The 20,092-nt window shown below is 31.3% G+C and overlaps 2 protein-coding genes across 2 annotated transcripts; both read left to right on the top strand.

The window, feature by feature from the left end:
- Positions 1–11,716: 11,716 nt before the first annotated feature.
- Positions 11,717–14,794, top strand: LOC145335208 (crustapain-like). The gene is made up of 6 exons (XM_080180942.1): positions 11,717–11,777; positions 12,894–13,028; positions 13,264–13,311; positions 13,533–13,618; positions 14,343–14,423; positions 14,730–14,794. Exons 1-6 carry the CDS (start codon positions 11,773–11,775, stop codon positions 14,792–14,794), a joined length of 420 nt encoding a protein of 139 aa, XP_080037068.1. The 5' UTR covers positions 11,717–11,772.
- A 6-nt stretch (positions 14,795–14,800) lies between these two features.
- On the top strand, positions 14,801–18,512 carry LOC145304591 (uncharacterized). Its single transcript, XM_080146511.1, has 7 exons — positions 14,801–14,933; positions 15,173–15,252; positions 15,608–15,742; positions 16,585–16,705; positions 17,322–17,404; positions 17,676–17,765; positions 18,319–18,512. The coding sequence occupies exons 1-7, from the start codon at positions 14,925–14,927 to the stop codon at positions 18,413–18,415; spliced, it is 615 nt and encodes a 204-aa protein (XP_080002637.1). The 5' UTR covers positions 14,801–14,924; the 3' UTR covers positions 18,416–18,512.
- Positions 18,513–20,092: the final 1,580 nt, after the last annotated feature.

Below are 20,092 nucleotides of genomic sequence, written 5' to 3'. Positions count from 1 at the left end.
GGCACAAGGGGAACCACAAAGTTTGCAACGTCGAATTTACAAAAACCAGAAAACATCTACACAATATACAAATATATGAGATAGCCCTTCCAAAACTTACAGTACATACCTCCTGCAAAATACTTTTACACAGGAAATTTAAACTTAAAATTGAAACTATAGAATAGTTTCGATCAAATTTTTATTGTTAAAATTGTTGTGCTGGTTGGTCCTGTTTCTGCAACACTATGGGGTGAAATTCTGTGAGTTCCTTAAGAGGTATGCTAAAATTGCACCGTTCTTTGCCATTTTTATGCAAATATTACCATGTGTTGTAAGGTTTTTTCTTGCAAAACGACAGGAAAAGGTAAATGATATGACGTTTATTTGTGTATCTATTTGTTAACTATAATTATAAATCCCGCCTCGCCCTCCCTTGTTTTTATACAGATGAAAATTACCCGTTTCCCCTTATTGAAGAGTAAAGAGAGGGAGTTTCTGTGCTCGCTAGGCACTTTACAAAAAAATCATCAAATTGTCTTTACGATTTTTCTTACATTAGTTAAAGAACAGCTACGCTTACAGCCTTTGATTGTTTTAGCTGCACTTTTTACGTATCAAATTGTCCTTGTATTTGGTGTCAATTAGTCTGGGAAATTGAAATTTGAATTCAAATAAGTCTGAAAAGTTGGAAAATTGTAGAGAACTGCTCAAATTCAAGTCGGAAAATGCTGATTTAAAGGAAACATTTATATTAAAACAAGGATAATTACAACCATCCAGAGGTAGGGTTGCATTAGAAAGTATCAGGAAGACGGTTAAATAATTTAAATTTTAGAGCAGAAACGATATATTGCATTAGACTTCCAACAATTTCGTGCAGAACAGCGGTGTAGAGGTGTGTATCTTATCCATTGGCAAAATCAAGTTTGTTAAAAAATAATTTTGGAAGGGGAAGTTTTTTTTCTAGGAGCCTTATGTTATGCTCCCCCCTCTCATCATATAAGCCATATATTTTCTGAACAAGCCTTACCAAAAATTGTGTAACAATCAGTTATTAGATATGCATTGCACATAGACAGGCATACATCAGTCTACTTTACGCAGTATAGAATGAGGTTATAGTCTCGATGAAAGTTTAATCTAGTTTAGCTGATATAAACTTAGTTTATAGTTAAATCAAATCCAATTAAAAACTAGAGTAAATATGTCCATAGCTAAGCGAAGACAGTTAATTTGCCCTGTAGTAAAAATTTGCGGTTCTTATTGCGTTTGGAAATAAATATTGTACACTAGACTGGCCCAAAAAAACATGAATTTTTAAATCTTTACCATATCAATTTGCGGATACCTTGAAGTTGTTACTGACTAAAATGTAGACCTTTTAGTGAAAACTAGACCTCTCTACATTGAAAATTGATCTCGAAATTTCAATCTTAAGCTTTTTATCAAAAAATTCATATTTTCATGATTTTAACGAGAAATAATTAAAGAACTGTCAACCTAAAATAATGTAACAAGAGTTCAAATATAAGGCAATTATAAAAAGTAGGCAGAACCGCCATTCATGCCGAATAATTCCGAAAAACGTCTAAAAACACTGTTTTATTTAAATTGATAATTTGTGTAAGAAATTGAACTAAAACAGTAGCTATTAGTCTTATGAGAAGAGAAATGATGAAAAACTCTAAAAAATATACATTTTAAAGACATAAAATAGGAAAAAGTGTTATTAATAAATTTCATGGCTCAACAGACATTGTCGCCAATAAAGAGACAATTTACTTAACCCATTAGTGCCGAGCGCCACTTTTATGGGCCGATCGAGCTGTAAGTTTCAGGGAAGCTTTATAATGGTCAAAACGGAATTCGTATTTTTTTGTTTTGCTCTAGTGGCGTGCACAGGAAAGTTGCAAAAAAACCCGGTTCGGCTTGGCCATAAATACCAACCAGGCATGAACACCCGTTTTTGGTGCTTTCCCCCAGTTTTAAAACCCGGTTGACCTGTATAAACCCGGTTATTTTGACCAAAAATCGAAAAATGTAATTTTTGAACGCCAAAAGTGAGGTAAAAAAACCCTGTTTTGTTGTTGTTGTCAAAAAAGATCTATTAGTGAAACCGGGTAATAAAAATTTCAGACTCAAAATGGAAATGCCGAACCGGGCCTATATAGGGCGTAAAAAAACGATAAAAAAATCATATAAAAAATAATAATTTAAATAAAACGAATTCACAAATAGATGTACTTGTCAATAAACTTTAAATTTAACGAAAAAAATCAGCGACTTTACTATAAAAACAAAAAAGTTAGATGGGGTATTTTGAATTTTCATGATTTTCAAACTTTGTTGATCTATACCGGCAAACGGAAGTAAGCAAAACTACCTGCTCCAGGGGGAAATGAAAGCCAGGGTAGTAGAGGGGGGATTCATACTGAGAATGATGCAATTATGAAGCTGAAAACCGGTTTTTTTACATTTTCTGGCACCGGGTTTTAAAACCCGGTTCGGCACTAATGGGTTAAATAAAAAATTAAATGAAGGTAAAAAAATATGTAAGATACTTATTCTCATATTCAACTTTTAAAAAAAGCATACTAATAAAAAAATTAATATTGCAAAAAATAATTTGATTTTTTTTATTAAACCAGGAATAAAGAGTATAAGGCTTATCTTTAATTATTTTTCTTCAATCATTTTGCAGTATGAATTAGCTTTCCCAAATTATTGAAATTGTACATAAATAAATTTTTATACTTTCTTTCTTCATATGTTTATTCCTGGTGATTTTAATATTTTATTTCAATGTTTGTAAACAAACAGACAGAAAACTTGATGTTTTGCTTTATATCTGGTGTAAGGCTTTCTTAATTTGGGGAGGAAAAGGTGAAAATAAATATGCATTTGACGAGATAGCGTTAGATTTTTTCTTAAAATCAATCATAGGGCTAAAATCTACAAACAATACATAACCTATTTTTACATTGCGCACATTGAAAAGCGATTTAGACCTTCATTTGGGCCACACTATTATACACCCATGCATTCTATTGCTTCTATACTTGTACGCTTGTTTAAACAGGTTTCGTGATATTTTAAATGCAAAGCGTGTTCCACAAAGATTCCCCTCACTTTGTAGGTATAACTCAATGTAATATGGAAGGGAGGGGACATTGGATTATATATTATACTAGTCCCCAATATTTTGTACACAAGTATTCTCTTTTGTTGACTTAAAAACTCGAGGGACTTTTATTAAATCTTGATTGGTTTGTACAATTTGCAGTGGCCAAACTTTTACACCAACAATATTAATGTTTATCATGAATTGTCTTGTTCCTTTAATTATCTGCAATACATATTATCTGTTGTTTCTTGATTTATGAAAAATTATTGAAAATGTGGTTAAAGAAGGTGTATCAACTTTTTTTTTTATAGCTAGCCGGTTCTTTTAGTAAGTAGTAGATGTAAAATTTTTCATAGAATTCAGATATGCAATCGGTTTTTTTGTAGACCTCTTATTTTTTAAGTAATTTAAGTTTTTAAAAAAAAGATTAAGTCGATTTTAAGGTACTAAAACGCAACAAAAAAAAGGAAGAAAATGTCCATTATGTACAAAAATAGTAAGATCTTTAATTTGACACCTTACTTTTTGAATTTTGTCAGGTAATTATTGAAAAAATAGATTTTTTTAAACCCACGAGAATAAAAACTTTGAACTTAATTTTATCATTTCACAGGTAAAAAAATATGGGTTCATATATACCTTTAGAATCAGAAAAATATTACGAATCCATTGTAAGCAAAATTGAAAAAAAGTAAAAAAATAAAAAAAATAAACAAATGGCCAATTATACAGCATGACCCTCAAAAAAGTATTTTTAAGCATCTGCAGCCCTTATTTCTCAATGAATTATTAAAAAATGCATATGTCCTATTCTCTATAGTATTCCACGTAAGTAGATAAAAAAATATTTTTTTTACCTCCATTAACACCGGAGATTTTTAGTGCTAAAGTTTTGAAAAAGTGACTGAGGAAAAAGTAACTTTTAACATGATACGACTTTTTTAGCAAAATTAAGCTAGAAATCCTTTTATTTTTGTTACTAGCAGAAACTTTATACAAAAATGAAATAAAAAATTTAGTTTTTTAGTAAAAAGCATTTTTTTACACATATTTTTTAAGTCTTTTTAGTTTAATGATATTTTGAAAAACTTACTTATTAGGCAAAATTGTTTAAGATTAAAAAACCAAATAAATCTCTATGAATATAGCAGGAAAATTGTTTTTGTTTCACAATCCTAACTTTAATAACAAAAAAGTTATAAAGAAAATAAAAATAAAACATAATGATTTTTTAGTCTAAAAAGCTTAATTTACCCCATATTAAATAATTGAGATATCAGAAAAGTAGGCGAAGCAACTGTCATAATTAATCCTTTTCTATAAATAAGGGTTAATAAATAACCTAAAATTTGCAAATAATCAATTCATTCAGTAGTATTTTTTGCCATTAAAAATTGATATTTTTAGGTGTAATAAAAAAGAAATATTTAGTTAACTTGTTTTTCTTTATGTCTCATTATTCAATTGCCAGAAAAACATAATATAACCATCCAAAAAATAAGAGAAACAAAAAAAAATTCTTTTTCTCAGTCACTTTTTCAAAACTTTAGCTCTAAAAATCTCCGGTGTTAATGGAGGTAAAAAAAATATTTTTATATCTACTTACGTGGAATACTATGGAGAACAAGGACATATGCATTTTTTAATAATTCATTGAGAAATAAGGGCTGCAGATGCTTAAAAATACTTTTTTGAGGGTCATGCTGTATTTTTTGTTCAGGCAACACTTTCGTCTTCCCTTTTTTACCCCCTCTTTACCCCCTTCCCATTTTTATACTCAATTCAAGAATTAAGACGTTGCCTGTATAATATAATATGATATTTTCATATAATTCCTTTTATTGTAGTTTATATACTTTATTGTAAACTTTTTTTTCAATTTTGCTTACAATGGATTCGTAATATTTTTCTGATTCTAAAGGTATATATGAACCCATATTTTTTTACCTGTGAAATGATAAAATTAAGTTCAAAGTTTTTATTCTCGTGGGTTTAAAAAATCGATTTTTTCAATAATTACCTGACAGAATTGAAAAAGTAAGGTGTCAAATTAAAGATCTTACTATTTTTGTTCATAATGGCCATTTTCTTTCTTTTTTTTGTTGCATTTTAGTACCTTAAAATCGACTTAATTTTTTTTTTTTAAACTTAAATTACTTAAAAAATAAGAGGTCTACAAAAAAACCGATTGCATATCTGAATTCTATGAAAAATTTTACATCTACTACTTACTAAAAGAACCGGCTAGCTATAAAAAAAAAAGTTGATACACCTTCTTTCATAAAAATGGTAAGGCATGTGTAGTTTCAATAGAATGCCTAAATATAAAACAATTAAATAGTCTTTCTAAACTGGCGAAAAACTTCCTTGAGCAACTTGCTCCTTAAATTTGACAAATTTTATTTTCAATCATTTCAATGATATTCAAAAGTGAAATTTGAAGTTTATGACAGTAATATGGTGATAAAAAATGATATGATAGAATAAATCATCCTTTTTAGTAGCTAACCTACTCTATAGCAGACAGATTCTGTCCTTCTGTCTGTCTGGTGGTCTGTCTGTTATATGTCATTGATGAAAGATTTGGCCAATTTTAGGACTAACCCTTTCGTTCAGGGTTTTTAAATGTTTCCTGTTAACTAAACTAGCGGATGTATAATCTCTTTGTTCAATGGAGTAAAGATGATTCATAAAAATAGCGTAAAACACCCAGTACCTATGTAAAGCTTCTCTGAAAAGAAGAACTCTATCAGTTCAGAAGTTATTGAAATCTTAAGCTTCAGAGATAAAAAAAACTTACAACTATCTACAATAGAATACTAAATTGAAAGATTTGTAATCCATTTCTGTATTTTTTATCTATTTATCCATCTATCTTAAATTGTTTCTATCTTTCTATATATCTACCAATCAATCCATCAAATACTAATCCAATTCCAAAGTATTAATTTCAGGGTCAATTTGAAATTTTATCAGGTTTTTGTTTTGCCAATGACAAGATTTAGATAAGAAAATATTCTGTCTATGTGGTCCAATCAAAAATATTTACATTGATTAACTTTTCAAAGAGGATTTTTATTGATTATTTTTCATTAGATTTTACTATGACTACGCCACAAGAGATATAGGGATAAGTCAATGGAAGACAAAATAATATAAAAACATATGCATAGATTAACTTTTCAAAGAGGAGTTAAAATGATTATTTATCTTATATTTACTATTACTTAGTCTCAAAATAATATATAATACATGTGGTCCAATCGAATAACTTTTCAAAGAGAAGTTTAACAGGCCATTTCTATTTGATTTAACCATGACAAAGACTCGTTTTTGAGTAAAAGAGAGCTAGTAGATAGGGAAGAGGACAGTTCTCCTCTTTAATTGGTTCCTCTTTGTAGGCGGGCCATCTTTAGTCTCTGCAACATATATGTATAGTTCTCTATGAGTGAGAGTAAATGAGTTATTAAGTGAGGGAAGAGGATAGTTCTACTCTTTAATAGGTTTCTCTTTGTTATTCGGACCATCTGTAGTAATTGCCTGATGAATTAAAATTTGTATTCTTAATTTTTCTTTTGCGAGAACGAGGGAGTGAATAAGTGAGGGAAGAGGATAGTTCTACTCTTTGATATGTTTCTCTTTGTTATTCGGGCCATCTGTAGTCTCTGCGTGATGTTTTGACTTTATCTGGACACAATATCTTTTCATACCAATATTCAAATAACAAGGATGACATAACAAAAACAGGAGAAAATAACGTTTGAAACAAAATTGTAAATGTATACTCAAGAAGCTTAGTTACGCCAAAATTGATTATTTCTCAACCCCACACATTTGATTTGAAAACATTTTGATTGGCCAAACGTGAAGTCTGAAATCATTGGATGACAGAGTTGCTACGCTCGTAAAATAGTTGACATTCTTTAATTTTATCAGGGAGGGAATGGACAATAACGTATTAATCAATCTACATAAAGCTTTTCTAATTGTTTTCACTTAAAGCTATTTCTTGACCACCGCATACCCCAAATCTGTCATTCTAAATTTAGAGAAACTTATTTCTAGCCTCTCTGGGGGCTCAAACTACACGAACTCTGAGGACCCTACCGGATAGTGTCGCTGCGAGGCTTTTCAAACCTAACTTTCTTAAAGTTTAGAGGGAAACCGCCATAATTTTCATGTTTAATTCATATGCATAGCTACAAAGGCAGAATTATTTTGATTTGATTAATGTATACTTCATTGTCCTATCCCTGTCTCCCTGATTTACATTCATGATAAAAATGTGGACCACCTATCAAATTCTATTACGTTGATTTAGATTTTAACAAATGGACGACTAAATTCAGAATTGACCTAATTAGTTCTTAATAAAAGAATTTGGTATAGTCCCTTTCGTGGCAACGCACCTAATTAAGGGGCGATTTATCGTATTTTTCACAGTAGCTTTTCTCCTATTGCCTAACCCTGTGGGGCAAGAACCTGAACTAACCTAAAATAACCTATAGAAAAATCATTTTAAAAAAACGACGAATCGCCCCTTAAGAGGCGTTGCCACGAAAGAGACTATTCCCAAAGAATTTTTATTTTATAATAGCGAAACTACTTCATAATGTCTTCCAGTCTATATTGCTATAGGGAACATCATTGCCTTGGCTTCTATTTAAGTTAGATTGCTCGGATGTAGATTTTTTGGAGACTACAGCCCCTATTAAAGGACATTCAGTATACAAGATACTTGGTCCGTTGGTGTGTCGGTCATGGTATAAAAGACATTTAGTATTGTTATAAAGTTTTCTTAAATTTTATATTACTTAATCTTTCCTTCTGCTTTTTATGACTACTGAATACCTACTCCATAACTTAATTTGTTTATTTAATGATTTTTTGTGCTTGTTGTTACTTATGGATGTAGTCATCCTTTTTTATTGATACTCTTTAGATTTATCTTAACATTGGTGTTTTATTTTACTTTTTAAATATACTTGCTAATATTTTAAGAGATCAAGATTGTACAAATTATTTTTCTACATAAAGAAAAAATAAGAAATATTAACTCAAATAGGTAGTTATGTGTCTGTAGGTATTCTCCATATGATCTCTTAAATGGTTGGAATAATAATTCAATATTTTTTGGGAGCTTAATATTTGTACTAGGCATTTTTAGGCAGGTAGTTTGGTCAACCAACTATGTGTAAAAAAAATACCTTCCACCCCCCCCCCCTTTTTTATTCGTTATGTGTGTTTTACTCAGAAGGGATAAAAAGTGACATAAAACATAAACCAATTAAATTTTGTAATTTCAGTATTGACCATATTGTTTTTACATAAAATTGATAAAGTTTGAATAACAATCTTTTTTATTGTTTTTTTTGTGAATATTTTTGTTTTTTAATTTATCTACATTAAACATACAAGACTTTTTGTTCAGCATTTTTTTTTCGTTTTGACAATAAACATATGGAAAACTAGATACATGATAACATTTGACGATAACTTGTTTAATTTTTTACAAATATTTTTTACGATACTAGTGTCTAGGACCAATGTATTCAAAGAAAGCGGAAGGGGGCATAGAAACATACCAAGAATTTCTAAAGAACGTGTCCTAACTTTTGTGATTGTGTTGTATTTTAACTCATTCGTGATGAGCTTCCAAAGTTCAATGTTTTGATTCACCGTGCTTCAACAAAATATATTTTTTTACTAAATATTTCATAATTAGGTAGGTACTTTTTACATTATTAAATTACCCCCCCCCCCCCAAAAAAAAAAAAAAAAAAAAAATTACACCAGAGGGTAAAAAAAATGTATCCCTGCCAACAGATTTCAAGAGGGGTAATTAATTTTGGGGGGGGGGGTGGTAAAAAAAAATGTAACCATGCCAACAGATTTCAACAGGGGTAATTAACCCCCCCCCCCCCAAGCAAATTTTACCCCCGGGGTAAAAATTTTGGGGGGGTAAAAAAAATTTGCGGCGTGCTTCACGCGACATTTTACCCCACCAAAACCAAATTACCCCCCCCCCCTCAAATATAAAAGCTTGGACGCCCCTGGACATTCTATCGAATAGAACCATATTACCCATATTATAAATAGACTTTTATTTGAAAGGATATAAACTTCACCAAAGTTGAAAAAATTGTTTTGTAAAAAAGATAATGATAATAGTTTATAGTACTTGATAAAGTTATAGTACTTGATATCCCTGAACTATGATGGAGCCTAATCTTTTTTGTTTGATATTTGCCAATCTACCCCCAGGGTTATATCAGAGAGGGTAAGGATAATTGTGGTTAATTTAATTCTATACCCATTTTTTTCTATCGTAGTGTTTTTTTTACATTCTTTACAATATTTATGTCAAATTATACAGGGATCATAATGGATGGACGATGTACAAACCAAATAACGATAAACAAAATAACCATATATGTAGCTTTGAATTATTTGTGGAATAGTTTGGGCATTGCTAGTTTGCACAATCCAAACAAATTTCATCAAAAGTCTGTAAATGTTAAACCAAAACAAATGAGAGATTGACTCTTTATGAAAAATAAAAAAAAGTGTCCATTGCTGACATTTTACCGTCATAAAGATATTCTTCTGGTATTATGACGTTATGTAAGGAAAAATTATACATAAAAGAATAATGGTGGATTTGTTTTTTTTTTCATTGTCCTATCCCTGATCCATGAGGCCTACTCATTAGAAAGAGAAAACATTCAATCAATTATTTCAAAACTCCAGGGGTATTACCAGGGAGGAGGGAGGGAGGGGTAATTGGATTTTTATCACACTAGTTTCCAAAATTTTATAATAACGTTTCCCTATTCATTGCCTTTGCAACTTTGGGTACTTTTATTAATTTTGATTGGTTGGTTCATAATATTGAGTGCCCAAACGTTTCATCCACTAACCTATAGTTGGGGTAATTTTGTCTATCATCGTTGGGGATGTACATCAATTAATCGGCTTTTGTCTTATTTCTTTAAATTTCTTGGTTATAAAAACCCAGAAAGGGAGGGAACAATTATAATTTAATTAATTTACAAACCTTTCTTTTATCTCAAATATTATCAAAGGCAAAAATTTCAAACATTACATTTTTGTAAAGGTATGATTTATCGCTTAATGTCCTATTGCTAAATCCCTGTGTAAAAGAAATTCATATTATTAGGTCCAGAAAAGAGACTCAGTCCTTTCAACAAAAGTATGTTTATGTTCGTCTTGTACACAGTATTTTAAGAGACGTAATTTATTAACGAATGCGCGCTAAACATGTGCGACCTAAGGTTAAAAATGTTGCAAAAAGATTCTACGTTTGATTCTAAAGATATGTGGACTTATAAATGAGTTAAAAGATTTACTGAACAAATACATAAGGTAAATCATTTATATGTTACGATAAACTGATCCACCAAAAAGGGGAAGAAATTGTTGTAAAAAATATAATAATAAAATATTGACATTTAAGCTTGACATATTTTTGGTATCTATTGACTTTACTAATTTTTCTGTGTCTTAATTTCAATTTGTTGACAAAAAGTATTTCGTTTAGAATTTTATGGATTTAAAAAGGGATAAGACAATGGAAGAAAACTTTATGCACACTCTCTGTGAGAGGCAAAATTACTCCTCCTGAAGTTTGAAATTATCTTTTTCTACATACATACTAATTTTTTCTGTAAAATGTAATGAAAACAAAGATAACGACATCTATTATAAGGGCAAAGCAAGTTCATGGATGGAAAAAGCTTTAGAGCACATCATGAAAAGAGCGAGAAAAGAGAAAGTAAGAACACGTAATGATAGAAATTTAAAATTTAAAAAACTTTACAAAGATTTTGTATTTGTAGAGTGAAGGACCAAGAAAACTTCATGCTGGATGCTTATTGGTTTAGCGAAACTTCATAATGAACCTTAGCCGCCTTGTTTGATAAGAGCCAACAAAAATGTGAGAAATCCCGATGATGTTTACAGCATATAATACATAAACACACTCTATGTTTGCAAGGACTAAAGATAACTTTTTAAAACAGATATTGTTTATTTGTTTTAAAAATTGAGATAAGGCAGTGCAAAACAAATTTTTGTCTGGTGAAACTTTTCATTAAGTATCCCACTCATTATATGTATGATTATTTATTGGAATTAACCAGAGTAATTGGACAGTTCCATTCATATCAGGGACAGAAGGTACATTAAACTAGAAATTACACTGGTACCCAAAGTATTACATTAACTTTATCCTTATTCGTTGGCTTACTATCTTTGGGTACTTTTATAGTGTTTTATATTCGTTGGATGCAAACTTGTACTGTTTAAACATTTTAACCAATAATTCTAATCTACAAAGGAGGTATATTTTTTTATTTAACCGTAGGTGAATATATCAGTTTATCGCCAACTGTCTTATCCCCTATGATCTAGAATGATTTTGAGTTGAGCCTGTTTATTTGCCTGGGTAACCTCTGAAATGCGGTTTACGCCACCACGTTTCTTTAACATCCAACCTAAAGCCCTAACTGTGTAACTATTCAAAAGGCTTCGAATCTATTAATAATCATCATTATTGTTTTTTTTGTATTTTTTAATCTCAAAGTTTTTATCTTTCAAATAATAATAATAAATTAAAATTAGTCTTGTTTCAACTTCCAATTAAAATGAGGTAAAATTGAATATTTTTTTTTTAATAAAATTTTGATATTCATATAAAAGGATGACAGCATTCATAAAAGCGAGGCTAATAAACCATACAAACTATCTGACAAACAAACGATATCATATCATCTCAGTGAAATGTAAATTTCAACATTTAAAAAACTGACTTACTGGTAAAAGCTATAGAAACTATAAGCCTTTACGATTAGACCTTATAGTTACAGTAATGATATTCTTGCAAATTTTGATATTGGTATGAAAAACAGTTTAACTTCAACTGTTTTCAACAAAATATTGGTCCAAATTCTATAAAATTACTTAGGCAAGCATAGAAGTTAGATTTACCCAAGTCTTTCATATTTATTTATATCTATAAGGCTACAGGGAAGTCCTAACTTCTAGGCTAGCCAAGAAATTCATTGGAGCTGTGCGATTTTCTTTTGGTTTAAATATAAAGAGGTTCTGTGATTGTTTAAATAAAAATTTTACATCTACAAAATATATTAATATTTTATAAAACTTTAAATTGTTTTTGAATGAATTAATAAAATATCTATGTTGAAGGTTAAAATGATAATGACAATTATTTGAATCCCATACCCCAACTTTTTTCTTTTTCAAATTTCGTTTGTATTTATAGTTAGTTGTCAAGGTTTCGTGATTATCATTTCAAAATCTTAACCTTAGATATTTTATACTAATCTAATCATACAGCTATGTTTTTTTTTATATTATAGCTTATAAAATAAGCAGTTTTAACCACAATTGGTTTCTTTAATTGATTCTAAATCTTTATTTATTGATATATATATTCCTATGTAAGATTACTTTTACATATAACTTATATATGCAAACCCTAATTAGTCGATATAAAATTTTAGTTTGTTTCCGCACTACCCACCCCCAAAATTTCAAAATCCTAAACGTCCTAAAACAGCTCATGAACCTGTAATAATTGATGATCTTTCCCTTCATCATTTAATTTACTTAAAAAAGTACTCCCCCCCCCCCCCTCCACACACACACGCACAAAAACACCTTAAATACCTTTAAAAAACACCCTTTTTCTCTTGAATTAATTCAGTTGCTCGTTATACCTTTCCTTGAAATAATAATTTTCCAGACTGTTATTTGTGTGCCTGCTGGCGGTCACTGGCGTCCTGGCCTCTCCATCCATGGACAAGGCTGAGATCTTCGGGGATTTTGTTACAAAATTCGGCAAGACCTATCCATCTTACAAGGAGTCTGAATTCAGAAGGTAATTAAAAAAAAATTTGGCCTTTCCCTAAAGATTCTAGCAAGCAGAAAATTCCACAAAACAAAACATCTAACTTACACAGGAAAAAATAATTTTATGAGCTTTTAGATATCTGGCATTTTTCATCCAAAATAACAAATCCCATCTTTTCTCTCCCCAAAAATATCTTTTAATAAACTGAACTTATTAACACTTTTAATTTGAATTAATTTGAATTATTAGTTTTTTTATTTAGATCTGTTTTTCTGATCAACTATGAGAAAATGGAAGAACACAACCAGCTGTAAGAAATTTTCCAGTATTGCTCCGAATCAGATTAAAACCGGTTCTCAGCCATTAATCTTGTATCATACAATTCTCATTACTTCTGATGTAGGAACTTTACTTGTAAATTAAAATATTTTCTATTTTAAAAACTATGGAACTTTCCATAGGCTTTACAAATTTTACATTTTCCTCAAAGAGTCAAACTTCGAAAAACGATAAAAAATTTGAAATTGGCAGGTACGCGGAAGGCAAGGAATCCTACTGGATGAAGGTACACCCCGACATGGATCTTACCATCCAGGAATGGGAAGAGAAGAGACTAGGTAAACTATTTTTAAATTGTGTTAGCATAACTCATACTAATCAGAGTTTCGGATCTGGATCCGGATCCGCAAGGATCCGAAAAAATGCGGGAAAAATGGAAAAATCTACCTAAATTTATATAAAATCTTAGACATTCTCTTGATGAGAGCCAATCTTTAAGGTTTAGGTTCAGACTTGAAAATTAAAAGTATTTTTTACTTCGAATAAAAGAATAAATTTTTTTTGAAAAATTCGGTGATTTTATTTTTATTGTCAAGGATCCGGATCCGCAGTGACCAAATTTTGAAGATCCGGATCCGGATCCGCATACAATCAATGCGGATCCGAAACTCTGATACTAATGACATTAACCTAAAGGAAGCCTGCAGCAAATTCCCGTTTTTACAAAAGAATACCACCAGTAAAAGTTAAAGTATAAGCTTCCTTGAACAGATGTTAACACACCCCTTAAAATTGAAATTGGGATGTCCTGCCCTCCACTTTTTGTCACCAAAAGAAACACACCTTCCTGACGAATACCTCTTCAGCCACTGATTTAAATTACATAAAGTAGTTGAAATTTTGTATGTCTATCATGATCTCAGTAAAAACTGATTTAGTTCTTTAATTATTGGTTGGGAGGCTTTGTTTATTTCACAGTTCAAGGACTTGAAATTTACAGAAAAAAATCTTATATAAGATATCTTAATTAGTAGAAACAAAAAAAAAATATTTATCTTTAAGGTGGTATCCCTGCTATGAGTGCTGACATCAAGGCCAAGGATACTCTCAACCCTGAGATTATGGAGAAACTGGCTAATCAGGAGAATAATCATTTGTAATTTCCATAAACAATTGCGGTGCTTTCTCTCAAGTGCCTACAGAGCACAGAATCAATTTTGAATCAATTTAAAACAAGGAGTGCAATTGTTTTTTTCCTATCCCTGCGGATCCTAATCCAAGGTAAAACTCTTACATGCTAAAAACTAACCCACTGCCATATTTTCAATTTACTTTAAAATAAGGGAAATGGTATGCTCGCTAGACCCTTTAAGGGAAACACCAAATTAACTGATAAATGAGAAGATTAAGATTCTATAGAATAAAAAATGATTTTTGATTTAATACAGGGACCTACTCCTAAAGAGTTTGAATGGGTTTCTGCTGGAAAGGTTTCCCCTGTCAAAATCAGGTAAAGCTCTCTTTTAGAAAATTTGCAGCTAAATTTGCATATGAAAATTTTTTTATCCTACTGTTGTCTTTATTTAGGCTGCTTGTGGTAGCTGTGCCTGCTTCTCTGCTGTTGCCAGTATTGAATCCTGTTTCATGATCCAGGTAAGCTTCTATAGGTCCAGGGATGTTGTATAGCTTTATGGGGAGAAGGTATTTCAACCCTTCCAAGAGTAATCACTCGTTTACAAATATTCCACCCTAAAAATATTTGTCATTTTAAAAATCTAAGATTAAAAGTGGAGGGTCGTTTTAATCCTCCCTTTCCCTCAAGTGCCCCTAGAGGCCTCTAGGAACGTAGCTACCAATGAAATCCAGTTTTATGTAAATACAAATAACCCTAGGCTGAGGATGCCGCAGCTGGTGACCTCTCTGAACAACATCTCCTTGACTGCGCCTACCATCACCAAGTTACTGATGATATGTAAGTCAACTTTTACAATCTAATTCAACTAATTTATAAATTGTAAAAGCTACTCTTTTCTTAAATAGTTTTCATATCTATAAGAAAACATACATTTATTGGTAATTTTTCTGAATAACCATCTGACCAATAAGAATTTAATTTTTTAACTCATCTTATCTACCTGTTCTCTATATTGTGAGATTCAGCATACTTATTCTTTTGAACTTAACCTAGGCTATATTATTTGTAAAACAAATTGTTTGGCCTATCTCCTTCAGAGGTTGATAGAGGTAATGTAAGACCAATTCGGACTAGCAAATTTTGTGATCTTTAGTTTCAGACAACAAAAACGCTAATAAAAATTTATTTTTAGGGGAACCTGGGAGGCTTTCGGATGCCAGGGTGCCTGGGCCAATGTGTATGTTGACTTCATCCAGGGTAACATGAACCAGGAAGAGGCTGGATACAAGTACACTTCTGGGGACTCTGGCAAGGTTGGAGAGTGCATGTAAATATATTTGGTTTATTCAAAAGAACAGTCATGTTGCTGGGTTTAGTGCCCTAGGAAATGGGGATAAATGTCACCGCTCTGGCATACCTATTCTATTGACGTCATAGTAGAGAGAAAGAGAAAGAAACCCACTAGAAACTAGATTGGGTATAGGGTACTTCCTGACGTCAATAGAATAGGTAGGCTAAAAGCAGTGATATCTATTCCCATTTTGCTAGGGCACTATATACAGCTACAACAGGCATCATTAAGTAAGAGTCAATTTGGGTTATAGGGCGGTTGTTTCATTTTAGGGAATATGAATCAGAATATTTGCAAATATTTGATTCCTAAGAGAATTGATGAAATCTAAAAGATATCAATGGTCAAAATTTCTATTCAAATTAAGATAATACTTAAATGTTTTTTTAAAAAGAGTTTACATTACCTCTAACTAAAAACATAAAAAGATAACAATATTTTGTAAAAACAAATTTTTTCAATATGCAAATAATAAAAAAATTTAATCACGTTTTATGTAATCTTCATTTATATCATGTAAGAAACATATCTTCTGATATAAATTTATCCATAATCCTATTATATAAAGTAATAAGCTTATTTGTTTGTAGGGAAGGATCTCGCTAACCGCTGAACCGATGTGGTTCTCCTTTATATAAAAACTTTTTATAGGCCTCAGGATGGTTTTAGACTATTACATTTCTATAAAGTGTAGGGGTATGGTTTTAGGCTATTTTTTTTGCCCTCCATATTCCTTCAAATCTAGAGCCCCTAGACGCTATGGGCGGAGCCGCTAATGATAATATAATGTATAAAAATATTAATATATTTTGTTTAAGGCCTACAGATGGAAATATCCATAGCCAAGCTATGGTTACCGGATTCCAGAACATGTGGGGAGCTGATGAAGCTACCATGGAGTCTCTTCTCATGATTGGTCCTGTTGCTACTTCTGTAAAGGTAGAAATATAAAGGGAGTGTGAATGTAAAATCTTGGATATAGTAAAAATCAGCGGAAAAAGCCGTTTTTAAGGAAACGAGAGCCCGTTTTGCCCTATCTTTGAGATTATATGAATGAGATGATATTAAGGTTTGATAATCTGATGAGATATTTTTTCGTTCACAGTCCCTTTAAGAGGACTACAAAATTGGATTTAGAATAGAATAGGGATGAACTCGTAGAAAGAGGGGACAATGGGCAATGCAGTGTATTATACTAGTCCCTAAAGTTTAATGATAACATTTTCTTATTCGTTGGCTTATCTACTTAGGGGACTTTAGTAAATTTTAATCAGTTGGTTAATTAAGTTAAGTGTTCAAATGTTTCAACCACTAATTCTAATCTACAGAAGGGTAATTTTGTGTAACATCATTGGGGATGGACATCAATTCATCGGCCATTGACTTATCCCTTTTGATCCCTGGGATAAACTGCACTGGACATGACTTGGAAAACCTCAACGTGATTGGAGCACTTCAAATTATAATTTTGTCCTTGCTTGCTCTTACATTTAATGGCAAGAACTAGCTTATGTCATGTAATTCTTATACTTATGCTGTTTACTGATTGTTTTAGGCTACTCACAACTGGAGTGCATATGGTGGTGGAGTTCTGATTGATCATGCTTGCTGTAACTCTGTTGACCATGACCATTGCAGGTATATTCATATTCAAGTAGTCTATGCTTTAGTTAAAGCTACATATACACATATGTATTTTTTAAAAATTAGGATTCCAATTACCTGTTTTTAGATGACTACATATGAATATAATATAACAACGTTTATTAATTTAATATGTACCTGAAGTACTACGTTTGATCCTGATTGCTGTTATGTTATAATTTTCAATATTTTGTTACTGCACATTTCTTAGTATATAGCTAAGCTAAATCAAAACATAAAAAGCTAATATAATTCATTATTGTAGTTGGCAAACCAACCACTCTGTTCTGGTTGTTGGTTATGGAACTGAGGGAGGTCAAGACTACTGGCTCATCAAGAACTCATGGGGATCTGAGTAAGTATTGAAATAGTTGTTTAGTGTATCATATTACAGACAGCTCTCCATGAATAGTAAAATTTTTAATTCAGATTTGTTAGCCCCGAGGGACTGAAGATCCTTGATAACAAACATATTTAAATTTCATAATCTTAATAATATTGTTATGTGTGGAAAATTGTCTACCTACATGACAAAACCATACTTGATTTTTACAGTATAATGGCTATGAATCAGTTCTAATCCAGCGGATATAAACCGTTTTCAAAGCCATACTGGAAATATAATCATTACTTAAATATGCATAAATTGTTTTGAATTTTGAGAGGATGTCCAAACGGTTTGAAATTTTAACACCCCACTGATGATCTTTTATTACATTAATGGGTCCTTTTGGGATTAGAAGTAAGAACCGATATTATTTTAGATTACTGCATAAATACCCACCTTGACATTTTTCTAGGGAGGCTTTTCCACTCTTTTTTTTTACCTGCGTTTTATATTTCCTATCTTATCCTAACCACTGATAACAATAACTCTTAGTGAAAATTTACTATTTTTATTATTTTAGCTGGGGAGAGGAAGGTTACATCAAGCTGAAGAAGGGCACAGGACACTGTGGAGTTGCCTACTCTCAACAGACCATCCCTACCTGCTCCGCTGCTTAATTTCAATACGACATTTATGAAAATGAAGACGACTTTCTTTAATGATTGTATAGACCTTTGATTTATATTATGAAATAAATATTTTAAGAATTTAAAATCTGTTTTTATACATATAGTAGATATCAAGTGGTAGAGGGAGAAGCAAACAAGTAGATTAGTTGTTTTGTGAGTTAAGTTTCTTTAACGACTGAACCAATTGAGTTCTCCATTTTAAGCAAGCTTCTTACTGGTCCTGGAATTGGAATAGGGCATTTGACTTTTGGCTTTGGATATTTTAAAACTATTTTCTGCCTCCACCCTTATCTTTAATTAACATATTACAGATCCATCACGTGCTATGGACGCAGTTGTTATCTGTTAAGAAAGGAAAAGAATATATTCACATTTGTATAGGCGACAGGAAATATGTTTTTTTTAATTGACAGAATCTATTCCATGAAATGAATAAATATCAGAGAAGTGGAGACATTGAAATTTGGAAATTGGCAACTTCAAAATTTTTTATTGCTTGGTTCCAAAGTAGTAGTGTCCAAACCTTTTAACCAATTAGATGTAATCTATAAAGGGGTTATTTTGTTTATCATAATTTGGAATTTATAAAAAAATTTCGTCCTTTATTGTCTAATCCCTAATTATTCCCTGCAATTTTATTTTTTTTCTCAAAAAATCACCAAACCTTCTCATAAAAATTTCAAAAAAAGTAAAACATTTATTTTATGTATTGTATGTATGTAGTCGCAATTTCTAACGAACCGCAGAAGCCAGCCGCCTTTTCAACCTTGCACAGCCAAGTGCACTACAACTAGACTATCAATAAACTCACACATCTATTGCTTACAGTTCTAATAGCATGCCCTATTAGCTAACAATAAGAAAATTTTGAATATTAGGACTTCCAGTATAAAATAATTTTCTTGTATATAAGCAATTAAGAACAACTAATAATTGATTTTTGCTCAGATTACCTGGATTTAGTATAAGTATCAAAAGTGCTGCAAACCTAAAACTGCTAATGTTTGTTTGTCCGACTTTATTGATTTACTGAGCCTCGCTTTATTGATGTTGTCATTCTTGTTTTTAAAAAGTTTGGCCATTTGCAAAGACACTTTACTTAGTACATTTTCTGTAATTTTATATAGTTTTAGACTAAAGGGATTCCCCCATGGATTTACACGTTTATTTTTGATGAACAAAAGTTGGAGCTAATAGTTTGCAAAGTACTAGATCCTCCAACAATAGCCTTCAAACAACATCCCCCTTAATTTCACAAGAAACTCCATACAAAAGAGCGTCTAGTATACGACTTAGATGGTATGTCAGTCTGTCGCTCATACTACAAAAGAAATATATACTTTCGTATTATGTAATTTACAAACAATTACTTGCCAGCATGGTTCCCTTCCCTAAAGTATTCAGTTATAATCAAGCTAAACATGTTTTACTTGCCCAAGGCGAACACATGCAACATAACCCAGTTTTAAGAATGACGCAAGACCAATAGCAAGACCACTGATACAGGGATATGACAATAACGATTAATTCGAGTACATCCCCAACGATGAGAAACAAAATAACAGCTTCTGTAGATTAAAATTATTGGTTGAAAAGTTCGGTACTGCTAGTTTGAACAAACCAATTAAGATTTACAAAGTTCCCTAAACCAACGTATAAGATAAC

Source organism: Acartia tonsa, chromosome 13 (genome assembly GCF_053477335.1).
Source record: "Acartia tonsa isolate MP-2025a chromosome 13, ASM5347733v1, whole genome shotgun sequence".
Taxonomy (NCBI): domain Eukaryota; kingdom Metazoa; phylum Arthropoda; class Copepoda; order Calanoida; family Acartiidae; genus Acartia; species Acartia tonsa.
The sequence above is the reverse complement of the archived record's forward strand: the minus strand, read 5'-3'. Positions and strand labels throughout refer to the sequence as shown.